General features: G+C 35.3%; 2 protein-coding genes across 3 annotated transcripts; both read left to right on the top strand.

Annotated features, from left to right (window-relative positions):
• Positions 1–1,184: 1,184 nt before the first annotated feature.
• Positions 1,185–5,589, top strand: ERS (glutamate tRNA synthetase). Its single transcript, XM_022870954.2, has 13 exons — positions 1,185–1,478; positions 1,579–1,697; positions 1,833–1,954; positions 2,234–2,416; positions 2,633–2,751; positions 2,860–2,908; positions 3,025–3,126; positions 3,274–3,376; positions 3,512–3,575; positions 3,962–4,076; positions 4,178–4,278; positions 4,774–4,930; positions 5,053–5,589. Exons 1-13 carry the CDS (start codon positions 1,261–1,263, stop codon positions 5,281–5,283), a joined length of 1,683 nt encoding a protein of 560 aa, XP_022726689.2. The 5' UTR covers positions 1,185–1,260; the 3' UTR covers positions 5,284–5,589.
• A 630-nt stretch (positions 5,590–6,219) lies between these two features.
• On the top strand, positions 6,220–15,276 carry LOC111283152 (brefeldin A-inhibited guanine nucleotide-exchange protein 1-like). Of its 2 annotated transcripts, none has more exons than XM_022871582.2 (11): positions 6,220–7,491; positions 8,254–8,571; positions 9,128–9,461; positions 9,692–10,117; positions 10,392–10,684; positions 11,151–11,424; positions 11,856–12,358; positions 12,539–12,860; positions 12,944–13,304; positions 13,789–14,465; positions 14,564–15,276. In XM_022871582.2, the coding sequence occupies exons 1-11, from the start codon at positions 6,449–6,451 to the stop codon at positions 15,170–15,172; spliced, it is 5,160 nt and encodes a 1,719-aa protein (XP_022727317.2). In that variant the 5' UTR covers positions 6,220–6,448; the 3' UTR covers positions 15,173–15,276. The 2 variants fall into 2 exon arrangements, with proteins under 2 accessions (XP_022727317.2, XP_022727319.2); XM_022871584.2 differs by having other exon boundaries at positions 6,224–7,491; positions 9,118–9,461.
• Positions 15,277–18,080: the final 2,804 nt, after the last annotated feature.

Here is an 18,080-nt window from a genome sequence, read left to right as displayed (position 1 = left end):
TTTTATTTTTTTAATAAAAATATAATTTATTTTTATTTAATATAATCTTACAGGTGTATAAATATTATTGTAAACAAAAATATCCAAAAAAAAAATAATTTTTTTCTTATTATTTTTAAAAAATTTATTTTTTAATGACAAGTGTATATATATATATATATAACTTTTATATATGTCATGAGTTTGAAAATTTTGAATATAATTTTAAAAAAACTAATATATATATATATATATATATATATAAATCTCACGTATAATCTAGTTTATGGATATTTCACTTTATCTCTATCAATAAAAGGTTCGCTTGACAAAGAATCTAGCTGCATCGATGTCATAACTTTCGGATGAAGCTAAATTGATTAAGGACGGCATTCATCCGACAAGGTAAAAGGATTGAATTTTCTTTTTCCGTATCTGAAATATCATAATTTTTTTTCCTTTAATTTAAAACCTTGATGCTTCTTTTCCCTAAGACTTTCCACAAGTGTACAAGAAACAATTTCACGATGGTTCGGGGTTTTTTTTTTTTTTTTTTTTAATCATGAAATTTTGAATAAATTCAAGTATGCCAAAATGAATTTTCATGCAACTTTTGGCTTTCAAGTTCAAATAAAATTTTCTCAATGTTCAAGCTTATTTAAGGATTCGACCAAATTAATTTGTATTTTACATCATATATGCCCAAACAAAGCCTAAATTAGTTTCATTTTACAGGGGAGAAAACCAAGAGTTTCTCTTGGTCGGTTTATTGAAATAAATAAAAATGCAATTCATAATCTTGTGCCAAAAAATTTATATGATACAGATATTATTTAATAAATTTAAAATTTAAAATTTTAATACTTACCATTTTTTATATTTTTATATAAAAAAATTTACGTTATACGCCCATCATCCAATGCTATCATCTCACATGGGATCTCATATGAAAAGTAACGTGGTTTAAGCGCCGTCGTTTCTGAATACCGGTCCCAGTCCCACATTTTCATACATTACGTGGCAAGGATTTATGTATCTAAGCCAAACGCACAAGCGAGCAGGGGGAATCGCAGACGGTGAGTATAGTGCATGGCGGGTGGTCACGAATCACGATCACTTTATTTACTTATTTATTCATATTTGTTCTCACTTCATCATAGCCGTTCATCTCGCACGAAATAGACTTAACTCACACGCCTGCAAGCCCAGCGTAAATATCAGTTTCCTCTCCTAACCTTTTGCATTTTTGTCCTTCTTTTCTTCTCCGTTTTCATTTAAGAAATGGCGACCATCGTTGCAGGGGTGCCGTGGATGAGAATCAAAGTGTTTCCTGAACTCGCCCCTCCCTTTCTTTTTCGTCGCCATTTTCGTCGAAATTTCTCCGTGCGCGCATCACTGGACAGTGATTTACCGGTCAGAGTGCGTTTCGCTCCTTCGCCAACCGGAAACCTCCACGTCGGCGGTGCCCGAACTGCTCTTTTCAATTACTTGTTTGCTAGGTATTTCTTTAACATCTTCTTCTTGTTCATTTTCTTTTTTGTGTTCGGTTTTGTCAATTTTGATGATTTTCTTTTCTGTTCTTTTTTTTCTTTTTTTAAGATCGAAGGGAGGAAAATTTGTGCTGAGAATCGAGGATACAGACTTGGAGAGGTCAACGCGGGAATCAGAGGAGGCTGTGCTTCGAGATTTAGCTTGGCTTGGTCTTGACTGGGATGAAGGTATTGTTTATCCCCTTTTATCATCATTATCTTCCTATATCAGTTAGTTTGGCATGAAATGTATCACTGCAATTTTACATGTATCATTATGCTTGTCACTTTTAGAATTAATAGATTTTGTTTGTTGCTATGTAGGCCCTGGTGTGGGTGGGGACTATGGTCCTTATCGACAATCCGAAAGGAATTCTATGTACAAGCAATATGCTGAGAAACTCGTAGAATCTGGTCATGTTTATCGTTGTTTTTGTTCCAATGAGGTAATTGCTTTCAACTATAAAAGTCACATTATATGACATTTCGCCCTAATTAAAACATTGCGAACGGGAAGAGATTTGAATTGATTTACTTTTAGGTTTCAGTTGATTGCCTCTGGAAATCAGATTGGAAACTATTTCCGTGGAGACAAATATGCAAATTTTGTGTCTCAAAAAAATACCCTATGATCCCATTGAACTATGAATAGCGTGATTCTGTATCTCTGAACTATGATCACTTTTTAGCTCTTAATTTATAAGTTCTTTCTTAATCCTCTACAGGAACTTGAAAAAATGAAGGAGATTGCAGAGCTAAAGAAACTTCCTCCTGTATACACTGGGAAGTGGGCCACTGCAACAGATGAAGAAGTACAAGAAGAGCTAGCTAAAGGAATCCCTTATACATATCGATTTCGTGTTCCAAAGGAAGGGAGCTTGAAAATTAATGACCTTATTCGAGGCGAAGTAAGTCCCATTTATTGCACTATTTCTTCCTTAATAGCCTTGTGCCCAGTAAACTGCAACTTATTGTCTGTAATTTTAGTTTTTTTTTTTTTTTTTTTTGTTGGCTCAAGAGCACCATTATGTTTAAATTTCAGTGTTCCTTACAGAACAGATTATATAATACTTAACTGTAATTTAGTTATACAGGCACTAACTTTGTTGGATAGTGTCATGAAGGTTAGCTGGAAATTGGAAACACTTGGAGATTTTGTTATAATGAGGAGCAACGGCCAACCTGTTTACAACTTTTGTGTTACAGTTGATGATGCTACCATGGCTATTTCACATGTCATAAGGTAATTAGAAAATTCTAATTATTTTACTATTTTACTCCATCTAATATCGGTTTTATTTGTAATCCTTTTGGTCCTCTATCCTCACACTCTTTATAACTGGCATTTCAGAGCTGAAGAGCATTTACCTAATACTCTAAGGCAAGCCTTAATATACAAGGTAATCTTAAAAAGCATCAGTTCTTTTTTCAATGTTCGGAGGCTTTTGAAGTTTCTGATTTCTTTTCAACTATATGAGGAAGCAGATCTTGGCATTTAAACAATATTTTGCCACAGGCTCTTGAATTCCCAATGCCTTTCTTTGCCCATGTTTCTTTGATTCTTGCACCTGATAGAAGTAAACTGTCAAAACGCCATGGTGCAACTTCAGTTGGTCAGGTAGGTAGTTGTCTTCATTTTACTTTTTTTTTTTTCTAGCAAATATTACAAAATAAATGTAATCACTCTGATTTCCTTGGTTTCTACAAGTGTATCTTTTAAATTGAGGATTAAAATTCTCCATGTTTAACAATTACCCTGTTCCAGTTCAGAGAGATGGGGTATCTACCTCAGGCGATGGTGAATTACTTGGCACTTTTAGGTTGGGGTGATGGAACTGAAAATGAGTTTTTCACAATTGAGCAACTTGGTTAGTTTTTCCTTTGACTTGCTCTGATGTATATGCTTCTATACTTCTAAGTCCTATGATCAGCTTAGGCAGATAATATCTAGATGATTGTCATTTGACCTTTTCTCACTTGAAAGTTTTTTATGCTATTCATAGTTGAAAAGTTCTCGATTGGTCGTGTTAACAAAAGTGGTGCCATTTTCGACTCTACTAAGTTAAGGTAACTTCTTTATGCTTTGAAGTTCCATTTTTTGTTACTATTGGCGAGTACACCAAGGCCTAGGTTATCTATATAGCGCACTGTGGGATATAGGCCAAGGATCTCCTAGTTTCGTTGCTGCCTTATGTGTTCCTTTATTTTATCATATTATCATGAACTGTGTGTTCTTAAATTGTACAATATTTGCAAGTTCCAAGCTTGATCAAGTGATTCACATGGGATCATTGTTGATAACTACAATGGATTTTGCAAGATGTCATGACATTAGGCTTGCAGCACTTTATAAGAACCAAGACTGAAATACATTTGTTTCTTCATTCTTGTGTACTAAATATTGCTCTGTTTATATAGTTTCCTAATTTTGTCCTTCCCTATTAAAACTAAAGGTGGATGAATGGTCAGCACTTAAGAGCACTTCCGTTTGAAGAGTTGAGCAAGCTTATTGGTGAGCGCTGGAAGAGTACTGGTCTTCTCACAGAGTCAGAGGGGCCATTTATAGATGTAAATTTCTTTTTAACACATATTTTGAAAGTATTCTACAATGCTCAACATCATGCACCATAAGATTCGGATAACAATGGTATATAAATATGTCCCAACAGGAGGCAGTTCAGTTGCTTAAGGATGGTATTGACTTGGTAACAGATTCAGATACAGCACTCTCAAACTTGCTGTCTTATCCTTTGCGTGTGACCTTGTCAAGGTGATTATGGAATTCTTGCACTTAAATTTTGGCCTTTATGACCTTGTTTGATATTATTTTTTGGCTCAGGTACTTTTCTTGATGGCAATTTTGGTTGTGCTTTTGCATTCTTCCCAGTCTCATTGTCTCAGGGTTAAAAGCTTTAGCATAGATATTATTAATGTTCTTATTTTGGATCCAAATACTGAAGATGCTTCAAAATATTACATGGACCATCAGCAATTGAGATCACAGCATTCAAACGTTATGCTTTCTCCATTTTTTTGGTTCATTGGTTTGAGTGAGTTTGTGCCAACAAATGAATATTCTATCAGTAATGTTGGGATTTTTGGATGTTTAGAATCTGAAAAGAGCCATAATATCCTCAGACTTCATGGTGCAAAATTATGTTCTGCATTTTTTACTGTAGCTTATAAGTTGCCCAAAGCATGTGTAGCAGTTTGGCTATGTCAACAAATTCTATTATTATGTTATTTAACTTTGTGTCCTCTGTAGCCCTGAAGGTAAACCTATTGTAGAGGACAAGATTCCTGATGTTTCTGCCAGTCTCTTAGCTGCCTATGATAGTGGTGAACTCCTTGGTGCGTTGGAAGAAGGTCATGCTGGCTGGCAGAAGTGGGTAAAGGGCTTTGGCAAAACTCTGAAGCGCAAGGTGGGCTTTAATTTATACGTTGCCTTTTTGTGGTCCTGGTTTTTCCTTTTTTGGCCATCTTGAATAATAACCTCATGTATGGTACTGAACTTAGAATTGCCTTGCTACAACTCTCATTGCAGGGGAAATCACTTTTCATGCCCCTGAGGTTGTTATTAACAGGAAAGCTCCATGGCCCTGAAATGGGTTCCAGTGTAATCCTAATCTATAAAGCTGGAAACCATGGTGTTGTTGCTCATCGGGCTGGGTTTGTGACATTGAGAGAGAGGTTTGAAACATTGAGACAAATTGACTGGGAAGCACTTAACCAGGATCAGCCTGCTTTGGAGTCTGCGGATACCATATCAAATTAAAAATGGAAGTTTTGTTCAAGTTTTTGCAATTTGATGAGATGATGTAGTTCAATATTCTAAAGGTTTGACGCTTATGAATATGATAAGCATTTAGGTACTGTTAACTTGAATATTTTTGGAAGTCATTCATGTGGAAAGAATTTTACTTCACTGTGAAATGTTTCTACCTATGCTGCCAGAAGAGTCGCATGTCAATCATAGGGGGAATGATCTGTTAAAAAGTGTCTGTAATAGATTTAGCTTTTGAGCTTAACATTTGAAAAGCAGTGTTGACGGCTTTGAAATTCATGAAATGCGTGTTCCTAATCATCAGAGTAAATCATGGCAAACACTAATCAGCTTCATTCCTACTTAATTCAGCTATTTAGGCGGTGCTGTTTTACCCAAGCGTACAATTTTGAACGTTTTACAAAGAAAATTCGAGAGTGCTAGAAATTTAATTAGACTTCCCTTCCCTATTATATTTGCCTTCCACAAGTCAAGAAGAATGGCATTTGAGGCTCTTGAGCTTATTCAATGCCAAGAAATAAGAATTTTAACAACGACACTTTGGGACAATAAAACCGATATAAGAAGTGTAAGGGACAAACAACCAAAGATAATACAAAATACATTTGATAATTTTAAATATTATAATGTAATAATATGATACGAAAATAATAAAAAATTATATCATTTAAAATTTTAACAAAAATTATATATAAATTTAATAAAAAAAATCATATTTAATATAGTAATATAAATTATAATACAATAATTTTTATATTTATATATATTTAATCCACAATAAATATAATATAAAATACATAAATTATCTTATTTAAATGTTCACATGACAATCACAGGGCAAACGATCGACAAAAGAACAGAACCAAGGAAAAGAAATTTTTTTATTTTTTATTTTTATTTTACTTTCACAAACAAACATCAAGATCCAGTCGAGAGAGCGTGTGACTAATTAGCCATACAGCCCGATTAACGCATCTGTCGGCTTGGCTCCCCGAAGAATTAGTCAGTCATTTCCAAAATAAAAAGGCTCGCTCGCTCTTTTCTTCTCCCTTTATCTGGATTGATTCATTCGATCTCACGCATTTCAGTTTCTAATGACTTTGCATATCAACCAGCACTCAGATCAGATTTCACAGATCTGAAAAAAAAAAAAGTGATGTCAGCTTCCCAAACGCTCGGCGGCCCGTCGCGGTGCGGCCGTGTACTGGGCCCATCTCTCGACAAGATCATCAAAAACGCCGCTTGGCGAAAGCACTCTCACCTCGTTTCCTCATGCAAATCCGCTCTCGACAAGCTCGAGACCCTCTCCGACACCGCCTTATCGGATCCGACTTCTCCTCTACTCGGCCTTTCCTCTTCCGACGCCGATTTTGTCCTCAACCCTATCCTCCTCGCCCTCGACTCCAATTACGCCAAAGTCGCCGAGCCCGCCCTCGAATGCACCTTCAAATTGTTCTCTCTCGGCGTCGTTCGTGGCGAGATCGACAGCAACATCTCCAATTCGATCCTCTACAAAGTTGTCGAAAGTGTTTGCAAAGTCGGCGGCATTGGCGACGAATCGGTCGAGCTCGCTGTGCTACGAGTTTTACTCTCCGCCGTTCGATGCCCTTGCGTTTTGATCCGTGGCGATTGCTTGCTTCTCGTTGTTAGAACTTGTTATAACGTATATTTAGGCGGTTTAAATGGAACCAATCAGATCTGTGCTAAGTCTGTTCTAGCTCAGATTATGCTCATTGTATTTACCCGAGCGGAAGAAGATTCCATGGATGTTTCTATCAGAACGGTTTCAGTTAGTGAGCTTTTAGAGTTTACTGATAAGAATTTAAATGAAGGAAGTTCAATTTATCATTGCCAGAATTTTGTTAGCGAGGTTATGAGTGCTAGTGAGGGGGTTCCAGATTTGAAGCTTTCGCAGCCGGTTCAGGAGTTGCAAAATGGTGAGTCTAATATGTCGAAGGAGAAGGAGGAAAGTGGGGAGGAAGAGACGAGGGATGAGGTGGAGTCGGGTTCCAGTGGGGTTAGTAGTAAAATTAGGGAGGACGGATTTCTTGTTTTTAAGAATTTGTGTAAGTTGTCAATGAAGTTCTCATCGCAGGATAAACCGGATGATCAGATCCTTTTGAGAGGGAAGACAGTGTCTTTGGAACTCCTCAAGGTTATTATGGATAATGGGGGTTCAGTTTGGCGCTCAAATGAGAGGCAAGTCATTCTATACTGTGTTCACATCGGATTCTGATCTTTTATTTCCTTCAAATTGGACTTATTATTTGATATAATTAGTTTTTATGGTTGTTTGCATGTTGCCATATTTCTTTGGGCTTTATCTTTAATTGTTATTAGATTTTTCGGGTAGTTGTTGGTCTGCTATGACTATGATAGTTGTGTTTAGAACTTTAAAGTGGTAATGAACATTTACATTTTGGTTATTTGCTAATCTTATCAAGATAATTTGTTTTTGGATAGTTGAAGTTTAATTTCAACATCCAAAGAAAGCAGAAAAGTATTTAGGTTTCATATTCCTAAACTATGGCCGGACACATGTTCAACACCTCAAAGTGGACATAAGTTTGGGGTCTTTAGCCTCAAAATATGAGGGAAGCTTTAGAAAACCCTAAATGAACCTGTGTCAGACACATAGCTGGTTCAAATACTCACTCCCAATTCTGGCCAACATAAATCCCAAATAAGCCTTTATTCTCAAGTGCTTATGTATACTGGGTAGTGCGATTATCATGAATTATCTGAAGAATCATTTCTTTAGCTAGTTGTTACAAAAAATAAATAAAAAGAAAAATGCTCCAAAACCATTATTTGGTTCTTTTTTTTTTTTATATAATTTATTTTTTACCTTGCAAGTTTTGAATGTCATGTAGTATGAGTGATAAATAACTCACTTGTGTTTTTGCAAGTCCTTTGTTAAATTTATTCTAATATTCTTATGTTACGTGATACATAATGCAGGTTTCTTAATGCAATTAAGCAGTATCTCTGCTTATCATTGTTAAAAAACAGTGCATTGTCAGTGATGTCGATTTTCCAGCTCCAGTGTGCTATTTTTATGAGCTTGTTAACGAAATTTAGAGCAGGGTTGAAAGCTGAAATTGGAATATTCTTTCCCATGCTAATCCTCCGAGTTCTAGAGAATGTTCTCCAGCCAAGTTTTGTACAGAAAATGACTGTCCTTAATTTGTTGGAAAAGATCGCTGGGGATTCACAGATTATCATTGATATATTTGTGAACTATGACTGCGATGTGGATTCACCAAACATATTTGAAAGGTATTTTTTTTCCTAATAATTGTTCGCACAAGTGTTTGACATGAGTGCTTGTTTCATGTCATCAAGTTTGTTTGTCATATTGATCTTTCAATAGAAGTATCCAACAAATCATATGTGAAAGCCTATGTGAATTTGAAACCTTTTCTCAATTTTTTGCAACGGGAAGGTAGGCCAACATAGGAATTAACTCAAGCACCAGTTATTGGCTCATGTTCTCAGAGCATGCTTTAGCTTCTTTTCTAATGTTTTTTAATTTCTCGTTCTTTTTTATTTCTTAATATCGCACTTTAGTAAAATGTATTAAAACTCTTATTATTAAATCATATGTGAAATCATATATGAATTTGAAACCTTTTCTCAAATTTTGCAAAAGGACGGTAGTTCATCTTAGGAATTAACTCAAGCATTAGTCAATTTGGTGATGTTCTCGGAGCTTGCTTTAGCTTTTCTAATGCAGTTTTTTTTTTCTTAAATTTCTTTTTCTTTTTTATTTCTAAGTTTGTCACACTTTAGTAAAATGTATTAAAACTCTTATAATTTTATCAGATATTTGCAGGATTGTCAATGGTGTTCTGAAAACTGCTCTAGGGCCGCCACCTGGTTCAACCACAACTTTGTCTGCAGTCCAGGATATTACTTTCCGGCATGAATCAGTGAAGTGCTTGGTTGGCATCATTAAGTCAATGGGAGCTTGGATGGACCAACAGCTGAAGATAGGTGATTCTGACTTGCATAGGAGCTTTCAGAGTGACACTTCAGTAGAGAGCCATTCAACCCCGGCTGCTGAAGATGGAGCTGTCCCTGATTGTGAGTTACATCCTGAAATGAATTCTGAATTGTCAGATACTGCTACGCTTGAGCAACGCCGGGCTTACAAGATTGAACTCCAGGTTAGTTATTCCTTTAAGTGGGATAGAGCATGACTATATCCTCATGCAGCACATACTTATTTATCTCCCAAATTGTAACAGAGGGCTGCCTTAATATACTATGATAATTTGCTATATTTCTATTGGCTTCTATTCTGTCATGTATTTTTATGTAGCTTGATTATATTTTTAGTTATCTCCATTTCTTCAAAAGCTTGGTTTTAGCGACAGCTTTACTGGGTTGCATGCAGAAAGGTGTCTCATTGTTTAACAGGAAGCCATCCAAAGGCATTGAGTTTCTCATAAACACCAAAAAAGTTGGCGACTCTCCTGAGGAAGTGGCTTCTTTTCTGAAAAATAACACTGCTGGGCTGAATGAAACTATGATTGGTGATTATTTGGGTGAAAGGGAGGAATTTCCTTTGAGAGTCATGCATGCTTATGTGGATTCCTTTAATTTCAAATCTATGGATTTTGGTGAAGCAATAAGGTTTTTCCTACGCGGCTTCAGGTTACCAGGAGAGGCACAGAAAATTGACCGCATCATGGAAAAGTTTGCTGAGCGCTATTGTAAATGCAACCCAAACTCATTTACTAGTGCAGATACTGCCTATGTTCTGGCATACTCTGTCATTATGCTCAACACTGATGCCCATAATAACATGGTCAAAGATAAGGTTTGTTTGTCAAACCTCCTTTTTGTTTCTTCACCACATCACTTAATTGTGAGCTTTTGCTTTACATGCTTGCTTACGGATGTACTTGTCTTTTGAACAGCCTTTATGATTTATTTTGGGGCTTGTAAGGCATTCTGGTGCTTTAAATCCTTACTGTCAATAATATGGAATTTCCTTTGTGCTCTTGCGAATTATGTTTTTAATTGTATATAGATAAATTTACAATAGATTTGATTCTGCTCTCATTTCTGTTATATGTTGCTTCTGTATTCAGATGACCAAGTCTGATTTCATCCGAAACAACCGAGGAATAGATGATGGCAAGGATTTACCTGAGGAGCATCTTGGTGCTCTCTATGATCAGATTGTGAAAAATGAAATTAAGATGAATGCTGATTCCAATGTTCCTCAAAGCAAGCAGGCAAACAGCTTGAATAAGTTATTGGGTTTAGATGGTATACTTAATCTGGTCAGTTGGAAGCAAACAGAAGAAAAGCCATTGGGTGCAAATGGGCTTCTTATAAGACATATCCAAGAGCAGTTTAAGGCAAAGTCAGGAAAATCAGAGTAAGTTTTAATCTAATATATTTTCAAGGTTTTCTCCTCTCAAGATGACTGGAGGGGCAAGGAATAGTAGAAGTTTGGAACTTGTAGAGGTCATTTATTGGTTGTGTCTTGAATCGTATTCTCAATTTGATGGTTTTGACAGTGTATTCTTCCTTCATACCTGTTATCTGTGAGCTTCAGATGAATTTTTCACATGTTTTTGCATATGATTGTATGCAATAGGTTGTGATATGTTGGTTGGGAAATGAAGTCATTTGATTTTTAGTTGATGCCAGGCATAAAAGTATGATAAGAGAACAACACACATCATTAAGCAAAGAGGATTCAATTCTTCTACCTTCCTCTATTCTCTCCATCCTGCTTCTGTGTTAAATTGATCTTTATTCTTTTATCATCCCAAATTTTCCCAGAAGACCTGCCACATGATCTTTGTTAATAGTAGTCTTTTTTTTCTTTGCTGTTGCAGGTCTGTTTATCATGCTGTTTCAGATATAACAATCTTGAGGTTTATGGTGGAGGTCTGCTGGGGACCTATGCTCGCTGCATTTAGTGTCACTCTTGACCAGAGTGATGATAGACTTGTTACCACTCAGTGCTTACAGGGCTTTCGACACGCTGTGCATATAACTGCAGTAATGGGCATGCAGACGCAGAGAGATGCTTTTGTCACATCTGTGGCAAAGTTCACTTTTCTTCATTGTGCTGCAGATATGAAACAAAAGAATGTTGATGCTGTAAAGGTAAGTAATATTTGTTTGCACATAATACGAAGAATGGAATCTTCCCCCGGGTTTTCTCATACGCTATATCATAGGAAGTTAGAATTGCTGCATTTAAACGTTTGCACATACAGCCTTCCACCACAGATACCATAAAATTTGTTTTTTGCTGCATATGTACGTTTGCATGTACATATGCTTTTTACTTCCTTTTTCTTGGCATTTGCTTTGTTATGGAACATTGATGGTCTAGTAGGTTGAAGTAGAACCAATTAGCCTAAACTGTGATGGTTGAATGATAAAAGTTATATAATTGTTTGTTAGTAAAGTATGTGTGAAAAATTAATGCATCGCATTTAGTTAGCAATGCATGTTGCATGCGTATAGTATATGTTTCTTTCTGTGATATGTTATATTTATATCTCACTTGTTGAAATATCTACTTTATACAGGCAATAATATCTATTGCCATTGAAGATGGTAACCATCTTCAGGAAGCCTGGGAGCATATATTGACATGCCTGTCCAGAATTGAGCATTTGCAACTGTTGGGAGAAGGCGCACCGGCTGATGCTTCTTTTTTATCTGTGTCTAACCCTGAAACAAATGAAAAGATGGCAAAATCTGTTGGTCTTCAATCTTTGAAGAAAAAAGGAACCCTCCAGAATCCAGCTGTAATGGCAGTTGTCCGAGGGGGTTCATATGATAGCACTACTGTTGGAGTCAATAGTTCAGGACTGGTAACTCCTGAGCAGATTAATCAATTCATTGCAAACTTGAATTTATTGGACCAGATAGGAAATTTCGAGTTGAACCATGTTTTTGCGCATAGCCAAAGGTTAAACAGTGAAGCAATAGTGGCATTTGTGAAAGCCCTTTGCAAAGTTTCTATATCAGAGTTGCAGTCTCCAACAGATCCTCGTGTTTTTAGCCTCACAAAACTAGTTGAAATTTCGTAAGATTCTTATCTTTTTTTTTTAGAAAATTTCATATAATGCTATCTCCAACAGATCCTCGAGTTTTTAGCCTCACAGAAAAAATTTCACTTGCTCTCTTGAACACATCTATCTCTCTCTATCTCCCTTCTCCTTTGAGTGCCTTTGGAGAATCCTTATTCTAGAATTTTCTATTGCAGGCATTACAATATGAACCGCATCAGATTAGTTTGGTCTCGCATGTGGAATGTTCTCTCTGATTTCTTTGTTTCGGTTGGATTGTCTGAGAATTTATCTGTAGCAATTTTTGTGATGGATTCATTGCGGCAGCTTGCTATGAAATTCTTAGAACGTGAGGAGCTGGCAAATTACAATTTCCAGAATGAATTTTTGAGACCATTTGTGATTGTTATGCAGAAAAGCAGCTCTGCGGAAATAAGGGAATTAATAGTTCGATGCATTTCTCAGATGGTCCTCAGCCGTGTCAGTAATGTGAAATCTGGATGGAAAAGTGTTTTTATGGTAAGCTAAGGGCTTGTATAAGATTTCTGTTGTTATGGAGCTCTGATAACCTTTCTTTTCACGAAATTCTATCCTTTACTCAGGTATTCACGGCTGCTGCTGCGGATGAGCGGAAGAATATCGTCTTGCTAGCTTTTGAGACAATGGAAAAAATAGTGCGAGAATACTTTCCTCATATAACTGAGACAGAAGTTACCACCTTTACTGATTGTGTAAGATGCCTCATCAAGTTCACAAATAGCAGGTTTAACAGTGATGTTAGCCTCAATGCTATTGCATTTCTCCGGTTCTGTGCTGTCAAACTTGCTGAGGGGGGACTTGTTTGCACTGATAAGAGCTCAGATGATGGTTCATCCGTTTCAATTGTGAATAAGGATGATTCAGATATACAAAGTTTCGCTGATATTGATGATCATGGATCTTATTGGGTTCCTTTGCTAACAGGTAACCTGCTAGTTTAGTTGCTTGCAAATTCTATAACCTTGTTGACGCTATTATGCAATATGGATGGCATAATAGGCTATTTGTGTGACTGAGTCCTTACAGTCAAACTAAGCTGATTATATGGTTTATATAACATGTTTGTTTGATGGATACCTTACTATTGGAGGTTTGGAACTAGTAGTTCAACATATATATGTCACTGTTCCACTTGTCATACTGCTCTTTTGCCCTATCACTCATTCTGTTTTAAGTCCCAAGTCAGAGATATCCATTTTAGTTGTTTAAATCATTGCAAATGATCTATTTTCATGTTTTCCCTTACACTCCACTGTTCCAGGTCTCTATCAGCAATTTATTCTGTACTGAGGCATTGTATTGTCCATGTTGAATGGGAACATGATTGTTATCACCATTAGTTTTCAATGTTGTAAAGATAATGTGCCTTTCCTGTTTCGAATTATAGAATTTTAATTTGTTGTTTCAGGTTTATCAAAACTAACATCTGACTCAAGATTAGCTATCCGGAAGAGTTCGTTGGAAGTGCTTTTCAACATCCTGAAGGATCACGGTCATCTTTTCTCACGAACATTCTGGACTGGTGTTTTTACTTCTGTTGTTCTCCCCATATTTAATGGTGTATGTGAAAAGAGAGACATGCCTGTAAAAGATGAGCAGGATTCACCAACTTCGAAATCTCATCCTAATGGAAGTACATGGGACACCGAAACTTCGGCCGTTGCAGCACAGTGTCTAGTAGATCTATTTATTAGTTTTTACAATGTATTGAGGCCCCAGTTATCAAATGTGGTATCTGTACTGACAGGATATTTGAGAAGTTCAATACAGGGTCCTGCAAACACTGGGGTTGCAGCGATGTTCCGTTTGACTGGAGAGTTAGGAAACAGATTTGCAGATGAAGAATGGCAAGAAATATTTCTATCTTTAAAAAAATCAGCCACATTAACGTTGCCAGGGTTTATGAAGCTTTTGAAAACCATGGATGACATCAAGGTGCCTGATAATTCTCAATCCCATGCTAATACCGAAACAAGTTCTGATGGATTGACCAATGATGATGTTGAGGATGATAATCTGCAAACTGTGGCTTATGTGGTTTCAAGAATAAAGAGTCATATAGCCGTCCAGCTGCTCATCATGCAGGTTCTCCCAGTACACACTATATTCTTGCATGCTAATAATGATTCTTTGCCATAGAAACATGTGACATAATCATATTTGTTCTGGCTTCATCATTTCAGGTTATAACTGATATGTACAAAGCACACCTACAATTCTTGTCAGCCTCCAATATCAACATCATTGTTGAGATATTTTCTTCCATTGCATCACATGCCCTGCAACTGAACTCTGATACTACCCTGCAAAAGAAAATACAGAAAGCGTGCTCAATCTTGGAGCTCTCTGATCCTCCTATGGTTCACTTTGAGAACGAGGCTTATCAAAATTACCTCAATTTCCTCCAAGATCTAGTAAAAAATAATCCATCTGTCTCTGAGGAGATGAATCTAGAATCACTACTTGTGGCAGTATGTGAAAAAATATTGCAGATATACCTTAACTGTGCTGATTACCAGTGTGTACAGCAGAAGTCCGTTGACAAGCCAGTGGCTCATTGGATTCTTCCATTGGGTTCGGCCAAAAGGGAAGAATTGGCGGCTAGAACTCCTTTACTTGTCTCAGCGCTGAACGCATTGGGTGGTTTGGAAAGGGATTCTTTTAGAAAGTACGTTTCAAATTTCTTTCATCTGTTGCTCGATCTTGTACGGAGCGAGCATGGCTCGGGCGAAGTTCAACTTGTTCTAAGCAACTTATTCCAGTCATGTATAGGTCCAATAATAATGCAATAATTTATTATTTATACAATATTACATTATTATTACATCACAGTTTTGATCATCATAGTTGGCTTGCTGAGTAGCCAAGGTATCAATAGATATTATTTTTTGTAGCATATTCTGAGTTTTTTTCTCTTCTATCTTTTCTTTCCCTGAAAAAGAGTGTACATGTTAATGAACATCCTGATGATATAAATTGAAAATTTATTCCAATTTGGAGTTCCTTGTGTTTTGGCAGTGATGTAGTTTGTTGGTATACTTTTAACAGAAGCCCGACACAACATGAGGAAGTGCGTATATCTTTTGTCTATGGGTTCATCATAAATAGTCTGCTCGCACAACCTGGCAAGGCCCAGGGAACAAAAGAAACAGAACCCCACTAAAGCCCTACGCAGAAACAACCTGTGTGGATCAGGATAGCATGTAGAAGATGGAAATGGGAAGAACGGGCAATGAAAAGTAGGAAAATAAGCCATGCAATGTAGATTTAACTAGGACTAGGGCAAAAAGGCCAAAATGGAAAAAGATGGCACGGGTTGCCAAGGATTCAGCATAACAGTTGTATCTGGAAGTTGGGAAAACGAAGTATGACTCATATGGAATTTCAAATATGGATATTGACAAAGCAAAGAAGAGAAGTAGAAGGGATTCAGGCAGGGTTTCGCAAGAAATACTACAACAAACGACGGTGGCTGCAACCCAGTCCTATCAAGAGCCATAAGGTGCTTAAAATGAAATTGTCGTAGACTTGGAAACCCACGAGCAATTCAGGCTCTTCGGAAGATATTGAAGAGAAAAGATTTCGAGGTGGTTTCTTAAGTGAAACTATCTCCAAGGTAACCAACCTTGATAGAACTCGCAAAAAGTGCATTATGTACGGGATGATTGGCGTGGACACGGTTGAGTAAATGTTGGTTTGAACTGATTAAATTGATCAAAATTAAGTGAATTTGATTTATTTGATTTTGATTGTAATTAATTTTTTAAATTAATTAAATTAATTAACTCAATTGATTTTTGATTTTTAAAATTAATAATTGAACTAATCGAATTAATTAACTTTTTAATAAGTAAAAATAAAAAAATTGATATGAGTATTTTTATTTATTTTTTTTCTGTAAAATATTATTGCATTATTAAATTTTTTAGTGATTTAATTTGAATGATACTTGAGTTTGAGTTTTATTAAATTGAATTTGTGGTTAAATAATTATTCATAATAAGAAAAAATAATAAAAAAATTCAGTTATTTAACCGAATTGACCGAATTGAACCAATTTTTGTTAGTTCGTTTATGGTCCATTATTCAAAAATTTTTGATCGATTCAATTATTTGTTGAATGAAAGTCAGTTAAATCGATTATTGATTTTTTAAATTTAACCGACTGAATCAACTAATTGCTTACCCCTAGAAGGAATGTTTAAATGTGAGCATGCAAAGCTACTCTAAGCACCATATTGACATAGTAATTGTAGATGGAAGAGCGAATGAATAGAGGCTAACTAGTTTTTACAGAGAATTGAATACAAGAGCGACATTAGATTTGGCAATTTTAGATAAATATGATGATACGACATAAAAATGATACGACAAAAATTGTATATATTTTAAAAAATGTGTTTCGTGTTTATTTATATCGATACGAATTTTGATATGACACAGTTTGTGTCTTATATGTATTGACATGTCAAAATATGTGTAAAACACAAAAAAACACATTTAGATAAAATGAGTTATACAAATACACGTTTAACACGTGTTATGGCACAAAAAACATGTTTAATTTAATTTTGTCATACGAGTATACATTTAACATGTTTATCATATTTTTATATTTATTTTAATTTAATATAAACATATAAAGATTATTTTAAACATTTAATTATAATACTCATTTAATAATTGTTGTAAAATTATTTTTATTTTAGTGATATAAATACAATATAAATATTAATATTAATCATATACATCATTGTTTTATTCTTTAGTGTTTAATAGTTCATCATTTTGAATTTGATACTAAAAATTAATATAGTTATGTAATATATTAAAATTTAAATATATATTAAATACATATTAAATGGGTATTAATTTTTTTTATTCTTTTTAATATGCAAGTAATATGTCTAGTTTATTAAATTGTAAATGATGGATAGTTTATAATTATTTATTATTTTAGTCGTATTTTTGTATATATATTCATGTTAGTCATATCTATTCATGTATATCCATGTTAATCATATCTATTCGCATATATCAGTGTTATTTGTGTTTATTCGTGTCTTGTTTAAATAGATTAATTGTATATATGTTAATTGTTTCGTGTCATGTGTAACACGTATAATAAACGTGTTGTGTTCATGTTTAAGATTTAAATATACTTTTATCATTTATGTCGTGTTTGCGTTTTAATAATTCGTGTCATTACACGTGTCAAAACGATGCAGGACACGACACGAAAACACAAATTGCCAAATCTAAGAAAGACATGTGGCGTGGAGTACATTAAAAAGGCTGTCAAATTCATACCAACTAGCATGATTATGTGTTGGGGATTTCAATGAAATACTATGGGATACGAAAAAGGGTGGGGTTAAACTAAAATGGCAGATAGTAGACTTTCACAATGTACTAGAAAACATGAGATGATTTGGGGCTTATCAGAGCACCATTTACATAGAGTAGGGGATCAAATAGAAGGAACATAATACGAAAAAGGCTTGACTGGGTGATAGCTTATAGCAAATAGGGGGAAATGTTTTCGAAACTATAGGGTAAGTCATTTTGCAAGCTTAGTTTTGAACCACTTTCCAATATTGGTAAACATTATAGGTCTTGAAAAGAGCCAAAATCATAGAATAAAGACAAGAAGAAAACGGTTTGAATCAATAAGGGTGTTAGAACCTGATTGTAAGTAAA

The sequence above is a fragment of the Durio zibethinus genome, chromosome 5 (assembly GCF_047325235.1).
Source record: "Durio zibethinus cultivar Kanyao isolate XHJ-2024 chromosome 5, ASM4732523v1, whole genome shotgun sequence".
Lineage (NCBI taxonomy): Eukaryota > Viridiplantae > Streptophyta > Magnoliopsida > Malvales > Malvaceae > Durio > Durio zibethinus.
The sequence above is the reverse complement of the archived record's forward strand: the minus strand, read 5'-3'. Positions and strand labels throughout refer to the sequence as shown.

Excerpts from the sequence above, each read along its gene's own strand:
- LOC111283152 (XM_022871582.2), top strand. The coding sequence starts at position 6,449 with ATGTCAGCTTCCCAAACGCTCGGCGGCCCGTCGCGGTGCGGCCGTGTA. Across the intron at positions 10,685-11,150 it reads GCAAAGTCAGGAAAATCAGA|GTCTGTTTATCATGCTGTTT; the intron begins GTAAGTTTTAAT and ends TTGCTGTTGCAG. Across the intron at positions 14,466-14,563 it reads TCCAGCTGCTCATCATGCAG|GTTATAACTGATATGTACAA; the intron begins GTTCTCCCAGTA and ends TCATCATTTCAG.
- ERS (XM_022870954.2), top strand. The coding sequence starts at position 1,261 with ATGGCGACCATCGTTGCAGGGGTGCCGTGGATGAGAATCAAAGTGTTT. Across the intron at positions 3,576-3,961 it reads TTCGACTCTACTAAGTTAAG|GTGGATGAATGGTCAGCACT; the intron begins GTAACTTCTTTA and ends TTAAAACTAAAG. Across the intron at positions 4,077-4,177 it reads CAGAGGGGCCATTTATAGAT|GAGGCAGTTCAGTTGCTTAA; the intron begins GTAAATTTCTTT and ends ATGTCCCAACAG.